We start from the raw sequence: 26,879 nt of genomic DNA, 5'->3' as shown, positions 1-26,879 counted from the left end.
AATCTTTCAGTTCTTCCCAGTTTTGAGGTAAAACTGACACCAGTATCTAAATTCTTCTATGTGGACAGCCGAGACCTCACCATCAACATCAAAGCTACGTATGTAATGGCTTTGTGGATTTAAGTAATATGCATGTGATCCTTTATTGTTACATTTTGACCAGGCTTCAAAATGGGAGTTCACAAATGTGCCTTTATTTTGCATTTTAAGGTATCTGTTTGATCAAGACGTGGATGGAACAGCCTATGTGGTATTTGGGGTTATCAAAAAGGACCAAAGTAAGCAGAGCTTTCCAGAGTCTCTTCAAAGAGTGCCGGTGAGCCCATATTTATTCTCAAGATTTACCATGTCCATAAAAAGTAATGCTGGCATAAGAGTTTAAATACAGCCTGCTGCTCACAAACTGTATTACTGTGCCATTACTGTACAGCATATATTCACATGTATAATTTTATCATGCTGCATTAGATTGAAGCCGGGAAAGGAGTGGTGGTACTGAAAAGGGAGCACATTACAAGGGCTGAGAATAACATCAATAACCTTGTGGGGGGCGCCATATTTGTATCTGTCAGTGTGCTGACGGAGAGTGGTAAGAAAGAAAGACTGTCTTTTTGTGCCTGTTCAGAATATTTGCATTTCTCTGTATTATTGTAGGGCTGTTACCTTGTTGTGATTTGGTGCTATATAAATAAAACTCAATTCAGTTAAAAACATACTGGTAATCAGTTTTTGTGTGCCTATAATTATGTTTCTGCATCCTGTCACAGGTAGTGAAATGGTGGAAGCTGAACTGAGAGGTATCCAGATTGTCACATCACCGTATGCCATCCACTTCAAACGAACTCCAAAATATTTCAAGCCAGGAATGTCCTTCGATGTTGCGGTAACGCACAAATTTACATTTCCATAGTCTGATATCATATTACGCTTTGAAAACTTAATTTTCATGCATCATTAGTTCCAATGTAGAATTCAAATCATAATTTGTAGTGCACACTTTTTGGTTAAGTATATTTTTTTCTGGTGTCAGGTTGAAGTCTTAAATCCTGATGAAACTCCAGCAGAACGTGTTCCAGTAGTAGTTAATCCTGGTGCGGTCAGGGGGATCACTGCAGCTAATGGCATGGCACGGCTTACCATCAATACCGGGGGAAATGACCAACAGCTGATAATCACTGTAAGGATGATGATTGCGATAGATAGATAGATAGATAGATAGATAGATAGATAGATAGATAGATAGATAGATAGATAGATAGATAGATAGATAGATAGATAGATAGATAGATAGATAGATAGATAGATAGATAGATAGATAGATAGATAGATAGATAGATTTTGACTTCAGCTGATATTTGTTGAGAAACACTGTTCTTTTTATAATGTCTATTAATTGTTTTCTTCAGTACTGCTAACTACACACTGAGTACTGCAACTGCAGTTTTATTGACATCTGAATGCAGGGACACACAACAGGGATGAAAAGGAGAAAACAGATGTTTTAGCAGGAGCAGGAAGTAACTGCCTCTGTGGAAGAACTCCAGGCAGAGTCACATGAAAAATGAACTTGCTTGATAGTATTTTTATTAAACTGCATATCAGATTTATCTACTCATTAACTGAAGGTTCCCGCATGTTATTTCAGATCGTTCTGGCCCACTTTAACCCTTGCTTACATATATACTGTATCCAAGTGACAAAGATAATTTTCCACCCCTTGCTACAATAACATATTATAGGTTATTACTTAATTATCACTTATATTACCTTGTTGCTTATGCTTAGTCTGGCTTATGTGTGTGCGCCTTTAATTACAGGCAAAGACCAATGATCCTATACTCACAGACGACAGACAAGCTTCAGCAGAGATGAGGGCTAATCCATACAGGAGCAACAGCAACAGTTTTATCCATATAGGTAAGAAAAATCCTGAAGAATCATTGCATACAAGTAAAGTGTAAAAATGTAATGGTAGGTAGAAGTGGAAATGTACTGGGTGAAACATTCACTAAAATAAATCTGTTCAATTTATTGCTCTTATTGAAACATGTCTAATTTGCAGGCATGGATACAGCCGAGCTGACATTAGGAGACAACCTAAAAATCAACCTCAATCTCAACAAGCCATCAGGTCAAAATCAAGATATCACTTATCTCGTAAGAAATGTTATTTATTTAGCACATATGTAACTATTTTTGCTGTGGCCCAACAATCAGTCCTGTACATATATATGTACTTGAGGTATTAAGTACTGATGTGTAAATCTGTTTCCCCAGATCCAGAGCAGAGGTCAGGTAGTGAAATATGGCCGTTACAATGCAAGAGGCCAACAACTGATTTCCCTGATTGAACCAATCACCAAAGAAATGCTGCCATCGTTCCGGATCATAGCTTACTACCATCCAAGTCCTACTGAAGTGGTATCAGACTCTGTTTGGGTGGATGTAAAAGACACCTGCATGGGCACTGTAAGAGACTCAACAGAGATGTGGAAGAGCGAATCTTGGACAGATAAAATGCACAGATGTTACTCATTTCTACAGCAGAGTATATTTTTTAACATGTACAAATCTGCATGTCACACCTTTAGCTGAAACTGGAGTCAGCAAGACCTGTTGCAGTCTATGAGCCTCGCAAGATGCTTAGTCTGAAAATCACAGGAGATCCAGAAGCCACAGTGGGACTGGTTGCAGTTGACAAAGGCGTCTACGTCCTGAACAACAAGCACCGCCTGACACAGAAAAAGGCAACTTTTCTATTATTTTAGCAGTATTATTTTTATAAGTATTGCATACACTCCAAAAACTTGAATCTAAATGTGAATCCTATGTGAGGGTGAATGTAATGTAATGTGCTGTGAGTTGTTAATAAGATACATGTTTATTTTCAGGCCTACTTTTTAATAGACTTGTGAACCGTGCTTGTGTCACACAAGACACATGCAAGTCCTCTTAAATTTGCTGTTACACAATGTCTGTTTGACTTACATCCTGTATGTGTTTGTATTTCTAACATGCAGGTGTGGGACATAGTAGAAAAGTATGACACAGGCTGCACCCCAGGTGGAGGAAAGGACAGTATGAGTGTCTTCTTTGATGCTGGGCTGTTGTTTGAGACAAACACTGCTTCTGGGACTGCATATAGACAAGGTGACAATATTTTACTCAACAGAATACCCTAATTTCTCCCCCATGGTCTAATGGGGTTGCAAGTGTACTTTTCACTCTGCAAAATCTACTTTTCTTTAGGCTTCAGTGTTGTATCCTTGAAGAATGTTGGGGTTTCCTGTTCATCACAAACATACCATTAGAGTTCAAACACTCTATTTTCTAGTGGTTTGCTGCTGATCAATTTTTAAATATAACTTTTTCACTTTGTTTTGTGATGGTGACAAAAATTTCAGCAACAGATCTTAATCTGTGGGCATGTAAAACTAATATTATCTGCTTTTATATGCCAGATAGTTTTGGTTTTATATGCCCACTAGACATATTTTAGATTATGCTTTCATCATATTTTTGCTGAAAAGACAAAGGAACACAACTTTGAGGCATTTTCATTTCACCAATCACAGCTGATCTTTTAGGTATATATATTTTTTAAATTAATTATTAAAACATTATTTCTGTCATGTTTCTAGAGTCCAACAAATAGGATGTGTCATTTTGTTCATATCAAAGTAACAAAAACCAAGTTCAGACTCAGGCCTGTTGGTAGATTTTATCTCTGTTGCATTTTACAGAAATGAAATGTGAGCCCGCTAACAGGAAGAAACGTAACGCTGCTACACTGGACGTCAGAACCAGCTTATGTAAGAATCCCTGCTCTAAATAAATAAACATTTAAATCCTTTTTTCCCCTTCACATATCACTGTTTTTATTTTTGTCAGGCTATGTGTTAGAAAAAAGATGAAAATGTGAAAAGATGAAAATCGTTACTTTAGCTTTTGACATCATTACAATCATTTCTATTCATTAAAAAAAACATGTTTACAACAATATTTGGAACTTTACAGTGAATCGTTCTTCTTATCCTTCTACAAACTTCTTTCTTTCCAGTAAAAAATTATACAGACCAATTAGAAAGTGAGTGCTGTTTGGATGGCATGAGGGAAACCCCCCTTTCATACACCTGTGAGGTACGCAGCGAGTACATTGTGGATGGTCCAACCTGTCGTGATGCTTTCCTGCACTGCTGCAAGGCAGTGGAAAATCTTCGAGCAGAGAAGAGGGAGGAAAAACTCAAGCTGGCTCGCAGTAAGTGACAGACACAAGAGATGGTCGGTGGTTATCTATAACTATACATTTGTCATAAAACTTAAAATGATATAATTTTTCCTCAAAAATCAGGTGAGGGAGAAGACAACAGTTTCATGGACAGCACTGATATTATTACTCGAACCAATTTCCCTGAAAGTTGGCTGTGGTCAGATATTAAACTGCCACCTTGCCCAGGAAACGCACCTAACTGGTGAGTCATGTGCAAACTTTACGCACACACGCAAATGAGCTGATAAATTAATTAATTAAAGCAGTAACATTTAAGCTACCCCTCAAACTGTTAATACTTTTCTGTGTTTCAGTGCCACGACATCAGCTGAGAAAAGGGTTCCTTTGCAAGATTCAATCACAACCTGGCAGTTCACTGCCATTGGTCTGTCAAGAACTCACGGTGAGGATTCAGTGATAAAAATAGGACTTTTATCTGTCCCTCACTTCACATACAGGTGCTGCTCATAAAATTAAAATATCATGAAAAAGTTGATTTATTTCAGTAATTCCATTCAAAAAGTGAAACTTGTATATTATATTTATTCATTACACACAGACTGATATATTTCAAATGTTTGTTTCTTTTAATTTTGATGATTATAACTGAGAACTAATGAAAACCCCAAATTCAGTATCTCAGAAAATTAGAATATTACTTATGAGAGCCCAGGTTGCTCTGATAGTGGCCTTCAGCTCTTTTGAATTGTTGGCTCTGGCATGTCACATCTTCCTCTTCACAATACTCCATAGATTTTCTACAGGGTTAAGGTCAGGCGAGTTTGCTGGCCAATTACAACAGGGATACCATGGTCCTTAAAGCAGGTCCTGGTAGCTTTGGCACTGTGTGCAGATGCCAAGTCCTGTTGGAAAATGAAATCTGCATCTCCATAAAGTTGGTCAGCAGCAGGAAGCATGAAGTGCTCTAAAATTTCCTGGTAGACCGCTGTGTTGACCTTGGACCTCAGAAAACACAGTGGACCAACACCAGCAGATGACATGGCACCCCAAACCACCACCGACTGTGGAAACTTTACACTGGACCTCAAGCCACGTGGATTCTGTGCCTCTCCTCTCTTCCTCCAAACTCTGGGACCTTGATTTCCAAAGAAAATGCAAAATTTACTTTGATCAGAGAACATAACTTTGGAGCACTCAGCAGCAGTCCAGTCCTTTTTCTCTTTGGCCCAGGCGAGACGCTTCTGATGGTGTCTCTTGTTCAAGAGTGGCTTGACACAAGGACTGCGACAACTGAAACCCATGCCTTGCATACATCTGTGGGTGGTGGTTCTTGAAGCACTGACTCCAGCTGCAGTCCACTCTTTGTGAATCTCCCCCACATTTTTGAATGTGTTTTGTTTCACAGTCCTCTCCAGGGTGCAGTTATCCCTATTGCTTGTACACTTTTTTCTACCACATCTTTTCCTTCCCTTCGCCTCTCTATTAATGTGCTTGAACACAGAGCTCTGTGAACAGCCAGCCTCTTTAGCAATGACCTTTTGTGTCTTGCCCTCCTTGTGCAAGGTGTCAAAGGTCATCTTTTGCACAAGTGTCAAGTCAGCAGTCTGATTGTGTAGCCTACAGAACTAGACTGAGAGACCATTTAAAGGCCTTTGCAGGTGTTTTGAGTTAATTAGCTAATTAGAGTGTGGCACCAGGTGTCTTCAATATGAACCTTTTCACAATATTCTAATTTTCTGTGATACTGAATTTGGGGTTTTCATTAGTTGTCAGTTATAATAATCAAAATTAAAATAAATAAACATTTGAAATATATCAGTCTGTGTGTAATGAATGAATATAATATACAAGTTTCACTTTTTGAATGGAATTACTGAAATAAACCAACTTTTTCATGATATTCTAATTTTATGACCAGCACCTGTATATACTTATACTGTCCATCTGTCCATGAGGTTTTATCTTTCAGGCTATAGAATCCAAAACCACAAAACATTGAGCCATGAAATTAGACATATGTGTTCTTTGCTTTTCAAAGATGTGCAACATGATATCCATCCATCCATCCATTCATCCATCTGGGCAAAATAGCTTTCAAGATGTCTGCTGAAGGGTTTTCTGTTATGAAATGAGCCTGTAATGTTATTTAAACCTCTAAATTTAGCTCATATTTTTATTGATGACAGGAGGATATCCCCACCACTGATGTTCTTTTCTTCTTTTTCACTGTTTTCTGCATCTTTTCTTTAAGGAATCTGTGTTGGCGATCCATTTGAGGTCATTGTCAGGAAGGATTTCTTCATTGATCTCAGGCTGCCTTATTCTGCTGTCCGTGGAGAACAAATAGAAATTAAAGCAATCCTCCACAACTACAGCCCTGATGTAATTACTGTAAGTACAGAACAGAAAGAGAAGAAAGAAAGAGCTTTATTTGTCACATACATATACATGCAGTGAGATTCATTCTCTGCATTTAACCCGTCACACACATGGAGTATGTAGTACACACAGCACAGCATGGAGCAGGGGGCAGCCAAGGGGCGCCTGGGGAGCAACCTGGGGGGGTGGGCTTGCTCAGGGACCCACAGTGATGCCAGCCCGAGGATTTGAACCAGGGTCCTCTCAGTGATGAACCCTCTTCTTCTCCCCTAGGCCACCACTCCCCACAACAACTGTAATTACTTGCCTGAAACACAGTGCTGTTCATGTGTCATGTGCAGTTTATTATTTGCATTGCAGCTTTGTGTTCACAAAAACATTCACTTTTTGGGGTCATTACATTTCCTCAAATAAGGCTGGATTATCATTGTTGGTTTATCATCAACTAAAACTTATGAGTATGATCACTTTTTCATGTTGTCTATTAATTTTCTATAAATAAGGAAGTACTGAAAATGCCAAAAGTGAGGACTGAGGACTTTATAGGATCTTTATATTCTTCATTTTTGAACCAATAGACATCTTAGTCTTCTCTTCCATCTTTGTCCTTTTTTAAAGGCACGTGTGGAGTTGTTTGAGGAGGCACACGTGTGCAGCTCAGCCTCCAAACGTGGGAAGTATACTCAGCTGGTCACCGTCGGGCCCGAGACTACACGATCGGTACCCTTCATCATTATTCCCATGAAAGAGGGAGAGCGGCGCATTGAGGTTAAAGCAGCTGTCAGGGACTCATTTCTCAACGACGGAGTCATGAAGAAGCTGCGGGTGGTGGTAAGAGAAGCAGTTTTGCAATTTGCATGTCGCAAAATATGTCTGTTATCAATTCCCTTTTAAACAAAGCTCTGTTTTCTCATCTAAAGGTAAACAGGCCTCCCAAAACTGTAGAAATGATCCTTTAAGGTTGTCGTTTGTTGAGGTTTAGGCACAAAACAGGGGCAAGAATCAAGAATCTGACTCAGTCCCAGGCCACACATCAGACTGATAATTTTGTATGTATTGATTAGGGCTTTCACTACATGATTATCATTGCTAAAAGAATTTCCTTTTAATAATTATATTATAATGATATTTTGTGTAGAAACTATAAAAATAATGTTCAAAAATAATGTTTCATTACGTATAATAAAAAGTAGGTAACAGTTTAGGTCAAATTTAAATAGATCTGACTTTGTTTGTGCTGTCAGTTCAAAACGGTAACAAACTGTTTTCTCTGTGTTAAGTCAGTAAAGCAGATACTTTGTGGGACTTATTTTAATGCAAATTTACATAGAAGAGCATAAAAATTATGTCCAGTTATTTCAGGCTCTGGGATGTACTGGATGTAACAGCTGGATCTCACTGTCATTGCTTTGGATGTTGGAGAAATAGACACATACAAAGACCTCAGAAGCTTTATGAATGCCCGAAATGTTGTAGATTTATTTCCTGCTCTTCCTCTGGCTACTTCGCTTCTCTTTGCTTTTGGGGTGCTCTGAACTAATGTTAGCTGTTACATTAAAATGTACTGCAGTTTGATGCTCTTTCTTAACTATACAAACTGTGACATTTATTCGTGCTGGTTTATTTATTTTTACTATCTTTTTTTTTTTTTTTTTTATTTAATTAATTAATTAATTTATTTTTATTATTATTTTTTTTTATATACTATCTTTCTTAGAAGAGAAAATATTGAATCACATTCTATTATCTGTTAATGATTTAGAATGTTTGTCTGTTTTCCAGCCTGAAGGTGTACTGGTTAAACAGCCACAGATCATAACTCTAGATCCTGTTAAGAAAGGAGAAAGTAAGTTTATCCATTAAAAAGCTTCATTATAATTAAGTCATATATCCTTGTTTTTCATGTAATCACTGATCTCCTGACTTCAACATTTGTTCTCTCTTTAGATGGTGTACAGAAGGAAGTTCTCAACAGTAGAATTCCCAAGAGCACTTTGGTTCCAAACACACCTACTAGCACACAGATCTCTGTGACAGGTGAGAGGTATTTAATATTTGGGCCATTTATGTGATCCAATGCCTGTAGCACCCTGAACCATGTACTGGTGTACATTGTTATTGTTCTCATTGGGAACTGACTACCTCAATGGTTATTGTAAAGCTTTGCTTTGTAAAGTTTAACTGATTTATACTATTTTATTTTTAATGCCTGTGCATACAGGGAGAGAACAAATGTCTCATCTGCTGGAGAACGCCATTAGTGGTACCTCAATGGGCTCTCTAATCACACAACCAGCAGGCTGTGGAGAGCAGAACATGATTGGAATGACCCTGCCTGTTATTGCAACCTTGTATTTAGACAGAACCAACCAGTGGGAAACTGTGGGCTTTGGGAAACGCAATGAAGCCCTCCAACATATAAAAACTGGTAGGCTGTCACATAGGCACCATAGATTCTTTGCTATCTGGATAAACACATAAGAATCAGTGAAAAGTTGAATAGCAGTAAGTAAAAAGTTTGCTGTTTGTTTGTTTGTTTGTTTTTTGTTTCATCAAGGCTACACAAACGAGTTGGCCTACCGTAAAGCAGATGGGTCTTTTGCTGCATTTATTGACCGCCCAACTAGCACCTGGTGAGGCACCTATGAACATATATTTATTCATACAATAATTTGCACATTCTGCTTTAATTTCAGATTTTGCACTGATTTTGAACTGTTTATTTTATTGTTCCCCCTCCTCCTCTCTATAAGGCTGACTGCCTATGTCGCCAAGGTGTTTGCAATGGCCAATAATCTGATTGCAATACAAAGTAATGTGATCTGTGATGCTGTCAAGTATCTGATTCTGAAAGGACAACAACCTGATGGCGTTTTTAAAGAATTTACAGCTGTAATCCATGGAGAGATGAACGTGAGTGCAGTGATTTTATTAGCACCAGTTCTTCATCTGTACTTAAAGTATAAAAATAACTAAATGCGACACCAGGTCCATACAACTACCTATCACCTTTTATAATAATAACATTGATATATGTTTGTGTGTGCATCTATAGGGTGATGTGGCCGGCTTAGATTCAGATGCCTCCATGACAGCCTTCTGCCTCATTGCCATGCAGGAATCACGTGGAATATGTTCTGAGATAGTCAATGTGAGTATCTCACCTGAATGCAAGGTTTGCTCTTTGTACATCACCACTTTTATTTCATTTGCTTTACTTGCAATTGTATTACTGTGTAGAGCTGGTTACTCATTTTGTCAAGCATATTATAGAGACAGATGTGAGATCTCACAAAACTTGACATTAATGTTTAACTATATGTTCAAATTTTCAGCCATTAGGTTTGTATTTTTAAATTAAAAAAAAAATTTTATTTACAATATTTATTTATTTTTTTTTTCATGTCATAATATGATACAGCAGTTTGTCCTTTTCTTTTTCCTCTCCTTCCCCTTAAGAGAAAAAAAAAAGACAAATTAAGTATGCAGTTTTTTCATGAACAAAAATTGAACAAGGAGAAGAGAACATCTTGTAATACTTGTCCCTTTTCAAACACACTGAAAGAAAAAACAACTGCTTTATGAATAATCAATCCCAGTCCTACCCTACCAATCACAAAATATAAAATGTACAGAAAATAGAAAATATCCTGCCTTACATATTTTTAAACATATTTAGCATTATTTGTTGTATAGTATTCCAATATTTTTTTCTTATACATTTTCTTAAATTTCCAAACACTGGAACAACACTTAAATTTAAATTTAAAATTTAGAAACTGCTCTTAGAACAAGAAGCACCCCAAGTGCACAAACCTCCTCTGATGCAGCTCACTCTCTAGGCAGTATTTACTTTTAAGGGAATAGTTTTGTATTTTGTATCTAAACATTATGTAGGCGTAGGTAATGGATTATAAGTATTGATTCGTAAAACACTGGACATGAATACCTGAAGCTTATCATATAATATTATTAGTATATTATAACTAACTAGGAAGCTCATTCTCCTCTTGACAACACTTTCTATAAAGATATAACACATTTTGGGGTCAACTTGAAAGAAAAGCAGATGTGAAATATAAAAGTGAGATCAGAGGTCACATGTGACATGATATTTGGATGGAAAGTATAATGTCATATTTGCAATCTCCATATGCAGTGGGTACGGAAAGTATTCAGACCCCTCTAACTTTTTCACCCTTTGTTTCATTGCAGCCATTTGCTAAAATCTAAAAAGTTCATTTTATTTCTCATTAATGTACACTCAGCACCTCATCTTGACAGAAAAAAACAGAAATGTAGAAATTTTTGCAAATTTATTAAAAAAGAAAAATTGAAATATCACATGGTCATAAGTATTCAGACCCTTTGCTCAGTATTGAGTAAAAGCACACTTTTGAGCTGGTACAGCCATGAGTCTTCTTGGGAATGATGCAGCAAGTTTTTCACACCTGGATTTTGGGATCCTCTGCCATTCTTCCTTGCAGATCCTCTCCAGTTCCGTCAGATTGGATGGTGAACATTGGTGGACAGCCATTTTCAGGTCTCTCCAGAGATGCTCAGTTGGGTTTAGGTCAGGGCTCTTGCTGGGCCAGTCAAGAATGGTCACAGAGTTGTTCTGAAGCCACTCCTTTGTTATTTTAGCTGTGTGCTTAGGGTCATTGTCTTGTTGGAAGGTGAAACTTCGACCCAGTCTGAGGTCCTGAGCTATTCTTCCAGGATATCTCTGTACTTGGCCACATTCATCTTTTCTTCAATTGCAATCGGCTGCCCATAGCATGATGCTGCCACCACCATGTTTCACTGTTGGGATTGTATTGGGCAGGTGATGAGCAGTGCCTGGTTTTCTCTACACATACAGCTTAGAATTAACGCCAAAAAGTTCAATCTTCATCTCATCAGACCAGAGAATCTTATTTCTCATAGTCTGGGAGTCCTTCATGTGTTTTTTGGCAAACTGAGGAGAGGCTTCCGTCGGGCCACTCTGCCATAAAGCCCCGACTGGTGGAGGGCTGCAATGATAGTTGACTTTGTGGAACTTTCTCCTATCTCCCTACTGCATCTCTGGAGCTCATCCACAGCGATCTTTGGGTTCTTCTTTACCTCTCTCACCAAGACTCTTCCCCCACGATTGCTCAGTTTGGCTGGATGGCCAGGTCTAGAAAGAGTTCTGGTCGTCCCAAACTTCTTCCATTTAAGGATTATGGAGGCCACTGTGCTCTTAGGAACCTTCAGTGCTGCAGAAATTCTTTTGTAATCTTGGCCAGATCTGTGCCTTGTCACAATTCTGTCTCTGAGATCCTTGGGCAGTTCCTTCGACCTCATGATTCTCATTTGCTCTGAGATGCACTGTGAGCTGTAAGGTCTTATGTAGACCGGTGTGTGCCTTTCCTATTCAAGTCCAAACATAGCTGGACTCCAATGAAGGAGTAGATCCATCTCAAGGAGGATCAGAAGAAATGGACAGCATGTGAGTTAAATATGAGTGTCACAGCAAAGGGTCTGAATACTTATGACCATGTGATATTTAATAAATTTATTAAATTTGCAAAAATATCTACATTTCTGTTTTTTTCTGTCATGATGGGGTGCTGAGTGTACATTAATGAGAAATAAAATGAACTTTTTTGATTTTAGCAAATGGTTGCAATGAAACAAAGAGTGAAAAATTTAAAGGGGTCTGAATACTTTCCGTCTGAATACCCACTGTACTGGTATCATTTACTAAATGTTGCCAATACAATCAAAGGCAACAGAATTTTATACATGATTTTAAAGATAAAGACATTTTATAAACATTTGACCTTATCTGACCATAAATTAGAGGTCAGAGGTCAAATGTGACATATTTAAAATATTAACAATACACACCACACTTACAAGAATCATAGTTTCTAACTTATAAAGGTAATTTTAAATTTTCTAACCAATAAAGATATTGTAAATTATAAATTGATAAGGACTACATCTCTGTGTAACTTTGATATACCAAAAGCTTGTTTATGCTGCATTGCTCATATCATTACCCTAATAGCATAATTGCCTAAGTCATATTTTGGCATATTTTGAGATACCTACCTAATTCTACTCTGCTAACAGTGTAGATTCATTTAGATAGATATCTCAATTTTGGCCAAAATATGACTTAGGCCATTATACTATTAGGCTAACAATATTCTGGCTGGTCCAAATCCTAATTTTAACTCATAAGAGGAAACAGAACAAACATGCTCCAACATTCCTACACAGGAGTTAATATTATGGCTTTTTATGGTCTGTTTGGTTCTCCACTCATCTTTCTTCCTTTTCCATCTGCTCAGAGTCTGCCAGGCAGTATAGACAAAGCAGTGGATTACCTGGAGAAGCGCCTGCCCAGCCTCACCAACCCCTATGCTGTGGCAATGACATCATATGCACTGGCCAATGAAAACAAACTGAACAAAGAGATCCTCTACAAGTTTGCTTCCCCAGGTTTGTTCACACATATAGACACTGCTCAAAAAAATAAAGGGAACACTTAAACAACGCAATATAACTCCAAGTAAATCAAACTTCTGTGAAATCAAACTGTCCACTCAGGAAGCAACACTGATTGATAATCAATTTCACATGCTGTTTTGCAAATGGAATAGACAACAGGTGGAAATTATTGGCAATTAGTAAGACCCACTCAATAAAGGAGTGGTTCTGCAGGTGGGGACCACAGACCACTTCTCAGTATCTATGCTTTCTAGCTGATGTTTTGGTCACTTTTGAATGTTGGTGGTGCTTTCACACTCGTGGTAGCATGAGACGGACTCTACAACCCACACAAGTGGCTCAGGTAGTGCAGCTCATCCAGGATGGGACATCAATGCGAGCTGTGGCAAGAAGGTTTGATGTGTCTGTCAGCGTAGTGTCCAGAGGCTGGAGGTGCTACCAGGAGACAGGCCAGTACACCAGGAGATGTGGAGGAGGCCGTAGAAGGGCAGCAGCAGCAGGACCGCTACCGCCACCTTTGTGCAAGGAAGAACAGGAGGAGCACTGCCAGAGCCCTGCAAAATGACCTCCAGCAGGCCACAAATGTGCATGTGTCTGCACAAATGGTTAGAAACCGACTCCATGAGGATGGTATGAGGGCCCGACCTCCACAGATGGGGGTTGTGCTCACAGCCCAACACCGTGCAGGACGCTTGCCATTTGCCAGAGAACACCAGGATTGGCAAATTCGCCACTGGCACCCTGTGCTCTTCACAGATGAAAGCAGGTTCACACTGAGCACATGTGACAGACGTGACAGAGTCTGGAGATGCTGTGGAGAGTGATCTGCTGCCTGCGACATCCTTCAGCATGACTGGTTCCGCAGTGGGTCAGTAATGGTGTGGGGTGGCATTTCTTTGGAGGGCTGCACAGCCCTCCATGCGCTCGCCAGAGGTAGCATGACTGCCATTAGGTACCAAGATGAGATCCTCAGATCCCTTGTGAGACCATATGCTGGTGCGGTTGGCCCTGGGTTCCTTGTAATGCAGGACAATGCTAGACTTCATGTGGCTGAATCCGATTGAGCACATCTGGGACATCATATCTCGCTCCATCCACCAATGTCACGTTGCACCACAGACTGTCCAGGAGTTAGCGGATTCTTTAGTCCAGGTCTGGGAGGAGATCCCTCAGGAGACCATCTGCCACCTCATCAGGAGCATGCCCAGGTGTTGTAGGGATGTCATACAGGCACGTGGAGGCCACACACAATACTGAGCCTCATTTTGACTTGTTTTAAGGACATTACATCAAAGTTGGATCAGCCTGTAGTGTGTTTTTCCACTTTAATTTTGTGTGTGATTCCAAATCCAGGCCTCCACTGGTTAATAAATTTGATTTCAATTGATGATTTTTGTGTGATTTTGTTGTCAGCACATTCAGCTTTGTACAGAACAAAGTATTCAATGAGAATATTTTATTCAATCAGATCTAGGATGTGTTATTTGAGTGTTCCCTTTATTTTTTTGAGCAGTGTATTTTTATCATATAGCGTTAGACCAGTAGAGACTACAAGCCCCTTAATTATAGATTAGTAAGGTAACTATGATCATTAGAGTTTGGAGGAAAACTGGAAAAACTGATGGGAAAATTCTAAAAAAGAAAACTGTAGTGAAGAAATATATGTTTAAGGTCTCACTTAAATGAATGGACTGGTATTTTCTGACATTTCTAGTATTACAAGAACTACTATTACTACTAATTAATTACTAATTACTATTATTCTCAAAGTGCTTTCACTTGTTGTCCTTGTCCGTGTTGTGCTTTCATACAGGACACATAAACATACGGTGCTTAACAAATTTATTAGGCCACCACCCAATGTAAAATTTTTGCCCTAAATCAACAGTATTGTAATTGCCAAAATCCTTTTTATGCTTCTTTAAAGGTCAAGCCACTGGTATGTACAAGCTCTTTAATTGAAATGTTATTTTTAAATACAATTATTTTTATCTGTGAATTTTCAAATTTACTGTTTGACACAGAAGCAGGAAGCAGAAAAAGCAGTATAGTAAAGCACATTGTTATTATTTAATCAAGATGCCGAATTACAGTTATTCACTTGCATCCTAAACAGAATGCGATTGGTTACATGTTATGCTTGATTAATTTCTGACTTCTCAGAGGAAGTCCATAGTGCCTGCTCCAACTTTGGTATAAAAACATGAATTTTTTTTTTTTTTTTTTTTTTGCTTCTTAAATAACAATATAATTTTTAGCTTTGAACAGGTTTTTGACACACTTCTAAAATATTTGTGTTTTCTTGTTTTTATGGCACATGGTCTAATAAATTTTTTAAACTCTGTATGGACAAACAAGCTAAGGGCTAAAGCCCCAAAAATGTTTATGTTAACAAACAAACACTTATCTTTACACTCTCACTCAAAGATCAGTGTCTGAATGTTTGTGTCTGTTATAGTCAGAGTCTTGTGTGTTAATGTCTACAATGACAGCCTTGTATTTTTTTTTCACTATTTCCACATTATTATTTTAATAGTAGGGACTGACTAGATTTACTGATGTGGGCTTGTTTAAGATATATTGTAATAACAAAAAATGCATTTGTGTGTTTGTGTCGTTCAGCGCTTTCTCACTGGCCTGTACCTAGGGGACATATTTACACCCTGGAGGCCACAGCTTATGCTCTTCTCGCTCTTGTCAAGACCCAGGTGAGCATGCCCAACTTATACAAGCAACGAGTCATCTGTCATTCATATGTCTCTATAATATTATAGGTTTTGGACACAAAAATCAAAGAAAGAAAATAATTTCTTCATTTAGGTTTGAGTTGCTAATACAAGTTAAAAAATAATAATGATTTATACAGCCTGTTCATGAATCATGAAATATATAGCTGACCTTTTGTTATTTATATTTTTGTGAATGTTTTCTTTCATCTGGCAAGTTTATTTATATCTTAATAAAAGCAAGAAAACAAAAAACAGATTCCAAAGCCTAAAACTCTAAGGTATCTTTGAAAACTGTTAACCATAACAAGAAATTTTATATATTCTTCATAATTTGTAACTCTACCCTTGTCTTGTCCTGTTTAATAAAGAACTTTGAAGATGCCAGACCTATTCTGAGATGGTTCAACCAACAACAGAAGGTGGGCGGAGGATATGGATCAACTCAGGTAACACCAAACTTCATGTCAGTCAAGATACCTCCCTTTTTTAATACATACTATATCATCTTATAACATTTGCATTCCTTTATCTCCCTCACCTTTTCCCCACCAGGCTACTATAATGGTCTATCAGGCTGTAGCAGAGTACTGGATCAATGCTCAAGAACCAAACTATGATCTGAATGTGGACATCAAGTTGCCAGGAAGGTCAGCGCCTGACAAGTTCAACTTCAACAGGGATAACCACTATGCCACAAGAACATCTAAAGTGAGAGCACGCTCTTTCACAAACACAAAGTCACTCTGGATAGAGACTTAGTCAGTACCACAACTTAGGATAAAACACTAAAAAAATGCCTTTAGGTGGATAAAAATGTTAGGTATATCAACAAGCTACTGTAGTTAGAAACTTGACTTGCAAACATAATGTTTATTGTAACTTTCTGAATGATCGACATAACACAAAACACTTTGGAAGATGCACTGTTTGGGGTTCTTACAGAAAAACTGCCTTACATACTGCCTTACTGGTTACTTTTTGAAAAAGTATAGCAAAAAAATCTAGCAATTTATACCACTCATCACATTACTTTTGCGTTACTCCACAACATGGCCTGGTATTCACTTAGATTACGAATCCCTGTATGAATGAGGACAAACACAGGGTCGTTCTTTAAGTGTTTAAGTATTAACTCAGTGCCAACAGCAAAGCACCTAAAAATAAATAACCAAAATAACTGAAAGGCTTCACAGCCTCATAACCACAATACAGCCAATGACAGTGAGTAAATCTCACTACTACTAGTGTTTCTGTTTTAGTATATCAGCTATTCTCAACACAGTAACACTAAAAACACAGCAATCAAAACTAAGATGTCAACCACTACATGAGATTTATGTGAAACTGATAAGTGAGACAGGATCCTATGAGGGGCCGTTAGGGATATTATTACTGAAAGGCTCTCACACACACTACTGAAACGCTCTCGCACACACTAACACCTAAAAAAAATGGTGTCATTCAAATCTCGGCTTCATAAAGAACACAAAATATCTCTTTCATTTATTTATTTTAAACTCAGAAGTACATGGAGGTAGTAGCCTCATTTATTACTCATTCACAGATCACGTCTTAGCTATTTGTGGAGCTGAAAAAGCTCCATGTGTGACTTCATGCATCTGAGTGAGCAGCAGCCTTATGCTGCACTTAGGCATTATGTTCTTACGCATTATTGGCAGGACCCACAGGGTGCGTCAAACAACACTTTTGCAATGCTGCTATCGTGATAGCGATAGCAGCATTGCAAATCACACTCTCACGTCACTTATCTCCAAGAAATTTGATTGGTTATGAAATTGGAGCAATTTTAGCATTTTCAAAGCAGTCCCTGTCAGACAAGGCAATAAAGATGAAGAGTCAGAAGATTTCACTGGAACTGACAGAAATCTTGCTGTTAGGTCTCCTCTGCAAAATAAGACAACCTTGGGTTCATCCTTTATTATCTATTTCCTATTATATAGGAAAGTCAAACACAGCAAAAATGATCCTTTCCTCGATGTTGAAAGTGGTTGCAAACTTCAGCGTGTAGCATACTCTCTGCTCATTGGTTGCGTTGCCTGCCCACGTGTGGACATCTACCTATACGAAAACACAAAATTTCACATGCACAAATGTGGCCGGTCATTTGGCGGGAGGAGGGCAAGCGATTGTCGCCTCATCGCACAAACTCCATAGGAAATGAATGACAGGGGGCAATGTGGCTCCCCGTGTGTCGAGCCCATTACACACTTACCAGGTGGAAGAAAAAGTAGTTCCCATCAACCCCATCTCATTTAGGCAAGATCTCAATAATTTAGTTACTTTCACAGCGTGCTAAACGATTCAAGGTTTGAGACAATTTCACCCTCGATAAAGGAAAAAATGGACCGTTAAATTTATATCAGTAGCAAACGTGATTAAAATTTTTGAATGAAGTATCCATCTTCCGTGTTTACTACCACATTTTAAATAACCTTAGTGTGTGTGAGCGTGTTTCAGTAGTGTGTGAGAGCGTTTCAGTAGTGTGTGTGAGTGTTTCAGTAGTGTGTGTGAGCGCGTTTCAGTGGTGTGTGTGTGTGTGTGTGTGTGTTTGTGCATTTCAGTAGTGTGTGTGAGAGCGTTTCAGTAGTGTGTGTGACAGCATTTCAGTAACAATGTCCCTAATGGCCCCTCATAGCATCCCAGTCCTCCTGCTGATGCTTTAGGTTATCCACTTCATAAAACTTAGTTCTGTGTTTGTCTTTTTGCTAATGCGTCTCACCACTAACAATGATTTAGGCCTTTTTCATTTTGTCCTTACAGATGGAATTGATGAGGAGATTCAGTGCACTGTAAATTCAATGATATTTTCCACCTCCAGCCTGGGTGGGAACTAGATGAACTCTGTTCTCTATTTTTGAATAGTTTTCTCATCTCTGTGTGTTTGTGCATATTAATCTCAAAAGGTTAATGATATAAACCAGGACATCTCAGTGACTGCTAGCGGAACAGGAGAAGCAACAGTGACAGTAAGTAATCTGTTTATTTTAATGTATCATTTTAGAGTCTTAGACAAGACTTTTTTAACCTTATGAGAAGAATATTACCAAGACTGGTGCCTATTTGTTTAAAATACACTTTTGTCTATGCAATAGTTGGTGTCACTGTATTACGCTAAGCCCAAAGAAAAGGAGAGTGACTGCCAGGACTTTACCCTCTCAGTAGAACTCCAACCAGGTAATCTGATCTTATCTATTTGTTTTCAGTAAATCTGTTTGCCTCAGTTTTTTAAATTTGTTCATATACTTTTTTTTTTCTTTTGCTTTGTTCCTCTAGAGACAGAAGAAAATACATACAAGCTTAGAATACAGGTTATGTAAGTACAATAAACGCTACACTCCTGCTAGTCTAAAAATAGAGCTGACTTTGTGCATATTTTGTTTTGTTTTTTGATCAAGTGCCTTGCTTTGTTCCCTTTTATTTCTGTTGTCATTTTGATCAGTCTGCCCATTCTCTCCACAGGTATAACAACAGGGATCGTGATGCAGGCATGTCAATCCTGGATATTGGCTTGCTAACTGGCTTTGCTGCTGAAACTAAAGACCTGGATTTGGTGAGAAGAGACATGCACATTAAGTAGAGTTACAGTTATAAGTGTTTATGTTTAAGAGCAACAAGACCTGTTAATGCTTAAAACTTGTCTTACAATGGTGTGTGTTTATGTGTGGGTGTAGTTGTCTAAAGGACGTGGCCGCACCATAGCAAAATATGAGATGAACAAAGTCCTGTCAGAAAGAGGCTCACTCATCATTTACATGGACAAGGTTAGCCACTCACACTAGTCTCCGTATCCCCTTTTTCCCTTGCCCTGACGTTTATTTATGGTTTTCACTTTTTTTGTATTTCACGTCACAGGTTTCTCACACACGAAAAGAGGAAATTGCCTTTAGGATCAAACAGGAAATGGCAGTGGGCGTCTTACAACCCGCAGCTGTGTCTGTCTATGAATACTATGAACGTGAGTCTCAGAAACATGCCACCTTTGTAAGAGTTAAGAATTTTGTTTGCTGCCAGTCAGTCTGAGCAGAGACACTATGCCATTGTATGTGATCAATATACATTTTTAGTTCTATCTCATTTGGCCCTAAAATAATTTTCCAATGCTTTCTCTTTCCCATTGTAGAAACACGTTGTGTCAAATTCTACCATCCACAGAGGGAGGCTGGAAAACTACTGCAGCTCTGTAGAGATAATATATGCACATGTGCTGAAGGTAAACATGATCATGTGCAGGGCAAGTGGGGGGTATTTCTCTTAACTGTCCTGGGAATGCTTCTACATCCCCCTGGATGAACTGAAGGAAATGGCTGGAGAAAGAGAGACTTCTCTTTGTCCAGCCTCTTTCTCCAGGCTTCTTTGCCCCCATGACCTGGCCCCAGATAAGCGGAAGAAAACGGATGGATGGGATATACAAACCTGTCAAAACAGTTCACAGTTTGAGCACACCTGGTCTCCTCTGAGCTTGGAAGCTAAGTAGGATTAGTACTGGATGGGAGACCAATGGGGGATAACAGGTGGCATTTGGCTTGACTGTATCTCAGGAGGAAGAGCGTGTCACCTGCTGATCGGAAAGTTTATAGTTCAAGCCTTACCTTGACTGCACCAGTGAGCAGGACTTAAAAATATATATATTTTTTAAAATTTTTTATGGAACAGAAAATTTCCTTTTTTTAAATTGAATTTTTCTGGCACCCCGGCTGCCAGAATAGCTCCACGATTTGACGAGTGTGGTTCTACAAGCTTTGGAATCACTGGGTGTACTTAGGCTTTTCACAGGATTGCATACAGTCATGTGAAAACGCCCGTTTTTATGATTAACTAAGATGCTGTTAGTTTGGCATTAGATTAGGTGGAATTACAATTTGATTTATAATGAATTATTAAAATATCATGTTAGAGACAGTAGTAATCCTGCAGGATCCTGTAGGGTCCGAACAACAGTTGAAGTAAATGCATAATAATATATTTTTTATATTGAGATTTTCATATAGCTGCCTCCATCATCAATGTACACAAATAAGCTTTGAATTTTTACCCTGCCCCTATATTGTGTACTTCCAGAGAACTGCAGTATGCAGAAGAAGGAAAAAATCAGCAATGATGAACGTGAAGTTAAGATTTGTGAGAGTACAGAGACCAGCAAAGTAGACTTTGGTAAGAAACTATAAATGCATTGCATTGACATTAATCTGACAGGATATAGTAAAGAAAAATGCTAAAATCTATACTTTGTCTGTCCACAGCATACAAAGTTCTGGTGGAAGACTTTATAGAAGAATTATCCACAGATACTCATAAAGTCCAAGTAGTGGATGTCATCAAAGAAGGCGAGTACATACTTCCTTTAAACTTCAGCTCCATTTGTTTCTGTGGCATATACTTTAACTGGTATTTTATTTTACATTTATTTATTGCTCTTTCTATGATAGTAACAAAAGAAATCTTTGCCCTTTTAAGGACAAATCGGCCATTTTTGAAAACTACTATTGTTTTAGCGGCTGGCACTATTTGCTAACAGCAAGCCAATGTAGCTTGTGTTGCTGATACCCATCTTCTCACTTAATCGTTTGCATTCAGTTTGGCATATTACCAAAATTTTCACATTGTTACTATCATGATTCAACCAGGAATATATGAGAACACTGCAGTGCTGGGTTTAACTGCAAGCTGAGCAACAAATTTCAGCATTCATAAATCATCACTCTCAACTTCCATATCTTAATTACAGGGAATGTTGATGTCGGTCCAGGGAATGGACGTCGCACATTTCTCAGTTATCAACACTGCAGAGAAGCTTTAAATCTGTCAAAGGGCAAAACCTACCTTATCATGGGCTCAGATAAAGATATTCACCGAGATGACAAAGGGAATACGTAAGTGTATTGATTGCAGAATTGTGCATATGTATGGCATGTTTAAATATGTTTTCTTAGAGTTCTATTAATTAATTAATCATACCAGTATACCAGTAAATAAATTTACTGGTATACATCTACACTGTAAACCCAGATTTTGATTCCACTTAAAAATATTGAGTTCATATTACTTAAAATTGCCTAGAATGTGAACATTACTTGTTAATGCTGAGTAGACTGTACTTTTTGATAGTCTATCTTATTGTAATCATGTGTTTGGGTTCAAACAACTTAATATCATCAAGTTTTGCACCTGCTAAAAATCTAGTTTATACCAGTTTAAATAGACTGGCTTAATATGCAGCTGCATGGTGGTATGATGGTTAGCAGTGCTACCTCACAGGTAGAATGCCATCTAGAATGTCTGCGTTCAATTCTGGCTTGGCCCAGGCCTCTCACTGTTTGGAATAGTTGACATTTGGTGTTTTTGTTTGTTTTTTGTTCACAACACTCTCTCGCTCTAGTTTTTTTATTGTTCCATGGACAAATGTTATTTGTAAATGTTAATGTACCAGCATTCAGCAGAGCTGAGTTTTATCATGTTTAATTACCAAATTTAAACAGACACAGTTCAACACTGTAAAAAATACTTGCACTACTGAGTAGCATGGTGACGTGGTGGTTAGCACTGCTGCCTCACAGCTGGAATAGCTATCTGATAGTCTGGGTTCAATTCCACCTTAGCCTGGGGCTCTTGCTGTGTGGAGTTTGTATGTTCTCCCTGTGTCTGTATGGGTTTCTTCCCACAATCTGAAGACATGCAGTTACTGGGGTCAGGTTAATTGGTCTCTCTAAATTGCCCACAGGTGTGAATGGTTGTCTGTGTTTGCCCTGCAACAGGCTGGTGACTTATATGGGGTGTACCCTGCATCTTACTGCCTTGTCAGCTGGGATAGGCTCCAGCCCCCACCACCCCCACACAACCATGAAAAGGATAGGGGAATTTATTGATCAAAAGACATTTTATTTTTTCATGAACTATAAAAGATAAGTTTGGTCAATTAGAACATACAATTTAGTTCAATTGGAAATGGAGTAGTGCTTACTTAACAGGCTGAGTTAAATGAACTGTTTCATTACTTAAAAAATTTAAGACAATGAGTTACCTTGGTTTTTTTAAGTAGATTCAACTTATCCGGGTTTACAGTGTATATGTGTCACATTTGTTCATTCCAAATGTTGCAGATAGTTGGTCACATAACCACTAATCATTGCTCTTCACAGGTTCGAGTATGTACTTGGTGAGAAAACCTGGGTTGAGTACTGGCCCACAAACAACGAGTGTCAGAATGATAAATACCGGGATACCTGCTTGGGCTTGGAGGAGATGGTCAATCAGTACTCAGTCTTTAACTGCATCGGGTAGTAACACTAAAGAAAATATAACATTTTCAAATTGTGTTGTTTTGCATTACAATTCTCTATAAAACAGTAACTGATATGACATAAGAGTTCATCATTACACTGTGATGATTAAAACGTAATGGTACTGAATGTGTGAGTCTTTTATTGACATGGTTAGTGGTGGTTACTGTATTAATAAATTTTATTTGGGATTAGAAGAACTTTATTAAAGCATGACAAGCACAAGAAGAAAGAATGAAACAAATTTGACTCCAATCTATATAAGTAAGAAAACTTTTTGGCATTTATTTTAAATCTCACTTACATGAGAATGATGACATACCCTTTTTTAGTTGATTTAGGTTTAGTTGATACATTTCTTCATGTGAAGTACAGAAGAAATTGTTCAGTGTTCAAATTGTTTGTGATGGCATTGGTCAGAGACAGATATGCGAGACTCTTCTGTATCCATCCATTTTAATCCCAAGTTGGAGAAGGATCACTTCTGTTGTGCTCTTTTTATAAGCTGGTACGTAAAGAACAAACAACAAACAAAAATAAACAATGTTTCAATATTTATTAATACTATAAACAATGTAAATAAATTAATTTTTTAATTTTACTGTTACGGCTTGCGATTGGTCTTAAGTTGATAGTTCATTTTGAAAAATGCACCATTTTTTTTCTACAGGTGACTACTATTTAATGCCAGTTGATTTCACACCTTCAAGGCATGTTATCTGGATGGGAACATGATGACTGAGCACTGATAGAAAGCCAGAAAGTCTCAATCCTCTTCAGTCTAGGGGATGTGGTGTTCAAGTTGTCAAAAAAAAAATTGAAATTTTGACTTTTCCAACCACAGAATAGTTTTCCTTTTTGCCTCAGTCCAGTTTAAATGAGCACAGAGAAGATAGCAGTGCTTCTGGATCATGTGCAGATAGGGTTTCTTTTCATGATGTAGTTTTAATCTGAATTTGTGGATGGCACAGTGAACTGTTCTATCATTATTTTTATTAATAATAATAATAATAAATCAGAATCAGGGGTTACAGATTTAGTGCCAGTGACTAAAATCTCCTGAGGAAGTGACAGGTGGAAACTTATTAAGAAGATCTTAAAATTATATTAAATGAAATATCAACAAGTGGCATAGCCTTCAAACAATTGCCAGTTTGTCTAGATCTGGCCTCAACAGTAAGACAAAGCTAAAAGCAGACTTCGTCATGGATCAAGAATTCCCCAGGACCCACAAAACCTCCTCATTCCATATGCAGGTAATTCCAGAAACTGTTGGTCAAAATGTCTAAAGCAGGTCACACAAGTATGGCCTATATGGGAGGGTTAAATGACCACAATCCAAAAAGTGTGAAAAACTGGATGCCGGGCCAACAAACAAGCAAAAGAAAAAGGAAGTCCGCACACCAGCTCCTTCAACAGCCATTCCCCATCTGAGGAAAGGCTGTTGTGGACCAAAACATTACTCACATTATGATTTTATATTAAATTATTACTCAGGAACTTATGCTTGTGTGGGGGCTTCCTTTTCCTTCTACATGGGAAGATTTCCAGGAAAATTCTTTTGTTTATCCAGAAAAGATTAATGCAAAACTGTCATTTTAGACACAGACCAAAGACATCCTTTGTACGATAAAATAAGTCACACCTTTAAATCCATAAAATCAGAATTGGGGCTTTGCAGATTTAGAGGCAGTGATTAAAACCTCCTGAGGAAGTGAGGATGGAAATTTATTTAAAAGTCGACATCTAAGGTCTGATGTTCTATTTGCCACTGAGCTGCATGGTAGACGGTTAGCCTCTACCTATGGTCACCAAAAGTTGTTCATTATTATGGGTGCTATAAGAGATGTAAAAATAGCTCTAAACTATATTAAACAGATTGTCTACAAGTTAAACAGTTTGTCCAGGACTAGCCTCCACAGTAAAACAATGCTAAAGGTGCTGGATTAGCTCAGTGGTTGAGCAGGTGCCTACATGCAACGAGGCCTAATGCAGCAGCCTGGGCTCTATTCTGGCCCTTTGCTGTAGGTCTCCCCTGTTCTCTCTCTCTCCCTTCTTCCTGTCTCCACTTAACACTATCCAATAAAGGTGAGGGAAAGGCCCAAAATAATAAGAGACCAAGAGCAGACTATGATTTGCAACAAGAATTCTATGCAATGTCTTGACATGCTGGTATTTCCTGAAACAAAAGATTGCACAAGTTTGACCTACATAAAAGAAAAATGCCTTTGCTTTCCAAAAACAACATTAATGCAATACTGTTGTGTTAGACACAGACTGAAGACAATTTTTTAGGAGAAAAATGTTATTCCTAATGAAATGCATAGCAGTGGAAATACAAAGGTTTTGAATTGCTTTGTTCGGTCAGTGTTCCTTGAGGGAGTACTCTTTCCAGTGTGGTTTATGACAATACAACAGTTTGACATCAGTTACATGGTACGCTAATGTGAACTCTTTCTTTTGTCACTACTATTTTCTTTAATATTTTTATTAAATTCAATAGTTAGACAAACAATTTAGGTGATAATCCATTTTAAACTGTCTCTTACAATAACAGACAATAAGATTAAAAAAAAATGTAAGATGAATTAGAACCTTTCTTGGGAAATCTGAAACTGTAATTTAAAAATCCACAGCATTCTGTGGAAAGACAAATCCTTAGTATAAAGAATCTAAATCCAAAATGAATATATAGCAGTCTGAGTTAGGGTTAAAAAAAAAAAAAAGAATAAGCTCAGAGTTTTATCTTTTAATTTTTTAAAATGAGATTCATTTTTAAAATGACTATAACTTTGAAAGATACTCATTTCATACACTTTTTACATACTGTTTTCATACTTTAGGCTCAGAGGCCAAATTTTCTAATGGAGACAGACCTCTTAATAACCACTGTTGTAGATGATGAATGAGTAAATGTACCCATGTACTTATGTACTTATGCACAGTTTTGAAGAATAGTTACTCACTTTAAAATAAACTTTGCTGCCTGTGAGATTCTATTCGACTACAACTCACCATAAAATATTGTAATTTTTACTTCACTACATTCATCTGAGAACTTTAAGCTAATTCACAACTTAAGATTACTTAATATAACATGTTATCACAGAAGCATCTGTATCCTATCACTGGAAGAGGCATACACTGTATGTTGCAGGAGGCCCAACCTATTGTATAAAAGCTTGTCTGAGAGGGAGTCTGCACTCAACAGATATGGGTTCAGGCAGGAGGATGTGTCGGAGCCAGCTGTTGCTCCTGAATTTGTTGGTGTTTTTCCTTCTGATTTCTCTCTCTGATGGATCTCAATTGTAAGTATACCTGTATTACCTTTACACATTCTTCCAGAACTTGAATACCTGTTAAAAATTAAATATTATAAGCCTCCTTTAGTATAACTATATTATTAAAATTGAAGTGACAGCTTTCTCAATTCTGACAATAATTCTCAATACTTTAAGTTTAATACTCTGCATGTAGGCTATTTTGTATTTTTTCTTAAATCTTCTTTGTTATGAATTAGTCAGATTATACCAATAAATCCACGTTCTTATATTTATGTGTTTTATGTCATATGGAATATTTTAAAGCACAAAATCAACTAATGTGATTACTGTCTCAAATTATAAGTATTCAATGTTAACTGTACTCTAAAACATGTATTTCAGCTATAAACCAAATTAAAAATGTGAGCAACCATAACTAACAATTTTCTGCAGTGGATAGGACACCAAATGATTAATGAATATTTGTTCAGTTCTTTCC

General features: G+C 37.7%; 2 protein-coding genes across 2 annotated transcripts in view; both read left to right on the top strand.

Annotated features, from left to right (window-relative positions):
• LOC115783188 (complement C3-like) overlaps nucleotides 1-23,246 on the top strand; it is a 31,275-nt gene extending 8,029 nt beyond the window's left edge. Inside the window, exons 7-43 of the mRNA XM_030734283.1 lie at nucleotides 11-98; nucleotides 211-316; nucleotides 469-589; nucleotides 768-883; nucleotides 1,031-1,177; nucleotides 1,818-1,917; nucleotides 2,063-2,157; nucleotides 2,278-2,469; nucleotides 2,592-2,747; nucleotides 3,021-3,150; nucleotides 3,744-3,812; nucleotides 4,061-4,258; nucleotides 4,352-4,472; nucleotides 4,585-4,673; nucleotides 6,483-6,622; nucleotides 7,229-7,441; nucleotides 8,393-8,456; nucleotides 8,558-8,647; nucleotides 8,832-9,038; nucleotides 9,168-9,243; nucleotides 9,364-9,523; nucleotides 9,666-9,761; nucleotides 12,931-13,081; nucleotides 15,713-15,798; nucleotides 16,188-16,265; nucleotides 16,372-16,527; nucleotides 18,744-18,806; nucleotides 18,933-19,014; nucleotides 19,114-19,153; nucleotides 19,300-19,390; nucleotides 19,512-19,601; nucleotides 19,693-19,795; nucleotides 19,961-20,050; nucleotides 20,899-20,991; nucleotides 21,081-21,164; nucleotides 21,566-21,710; nucleotides 22,977-23,246. Coding sequence (XP_030590143.1) covers nucleotides 11-98; nucleotides 211-316; nucleotides 469-589; nucleotides 768-883; nucleotides 1,031-1,177; nucleotides 1,818-1,917; nucleotides 2,063-2,157; nucleotides 2,278-2,469; nucleotides 2,592-2,747; nucleotides 3,021-3,150; nucleotides 3,744-3,812; nucleotides 4,061-4,258; nucleotides 4,352-4,472; nucleotides 4,585-4,673; nucleotides 6,483-6,622; nucleotides 7,229-7,441; nucleotides 8,393-8,456; nucleotides 8,558-8,647; nucleotides 8,832-9,038; nucleotides 9,168-9,243; nucleotides 9,364-9,523; nucleotides 9,666-9,761; nucleotides 12,931-13,081; nucleotides 15,713-15,798; nucleotides 16,188-16,265; nucleotides 16,372-16,527; nucleotides 18,744-18,806; nucleotides 18,933-19,014; nucleotides 19,114-19,153; nucleotides 19,300-19,390; nucleotides 19,512-19,601; nucleotides 19,693-19,795; nucleotides 19,961-20,050; nucleotides 20,899-20,991; nucleotides 21,081-21,164; nucleotides 21,566-21,710; nucleotides 22,977-23,118 — 4,268 coding nt within the window. The 3' untranslated portion in view covers nucleotides 23,119-23,246. The remainder of the gene's footprint in view (nucleotides 1-10; nucleotides 99-210; nucleotides 317-468; nucleotides 590-767; nucleotides 884-1,030; nucleotides 1,178-1,817; nucleotides 1,918-2,062; nucleotides 2,158-2,277; nucleotides 2,470-2,591; nucleotides 2,748-3,020; nucleotides 3,151-3,743; nucleotides 3,813-4,060; nucleotides 4,259-4,351; nucleotides 4,473-4,584; nucleotides 4,674-6,482; nucleotides 6,623-7,228; nucleotides 7,442-8,392; nucleotides 8,457-8,557; nucleotides 8,648-8,831; nucleotides 9,039-9,167; nucleotides 9,244-9,363; nucleotides 9,524-9,665; nucleotides 9,762-12,930; nucleotides 13,082-15,712; nucleotides 15,799-16,187; nucleotides 16,266-16,371; nucleotides 16,528-18,743; nucleotides 18,807-18,932; nucleotides 19,015-19,113; nucleotides 19,154-19,299; nucleotides 19,391-19,511; nucleotides 19,602-19,692; nucleotides 19,796-19,960; nucleotides 20,051-20,898; nucleotides 20,992-21,080; nucleotides 21,165-21,565; nucleotides 21,711-22,976) is intronic.
• Nucleotides 23,247-26,290: 3,044 nt separating this feature from the next.
• The window catches only part of LOC115781666 (complement C3-like), a 101,053-nt gene continuing 100,464 nt past the window's right edge, over nucleotides 26,291-26,879 (top strand). The window contains exon 1 of the mRNA XM_030731871.1: nucleotides 26,291-26,425. Within this exon, the coding sequence (XP_030587731.1) occupies nucleotides 26,331-26,425 (95 nt within the window). The 5' untranslated portion in view covers nucleotides 26,291-26,330. The remainder of the gene's footprint in view (nucleotides 26,426-26,879) is intronic.

The sequence above is a fragment of the Archocentrus centrarchus genome, chromosome 1 (genome assembly GCF_007364275.1).
Source record: "Archocentrus centrarchus isolate MPI-CPG fArcCen1 chromosome 1, fArcCen1, whole genome shotgun sequence".
Taxonomy (NCBI): Eukaryota; Metazoa; Chordata; class Actinopteri; order Cichliformes; family Cichlidae; genus Archocentrus; species Archocentrus centrarchus.
Note: the sequence above shows the minus strand (reverse complement) of the source record. Positions and strands in the feature narration are given on the sequence as shown.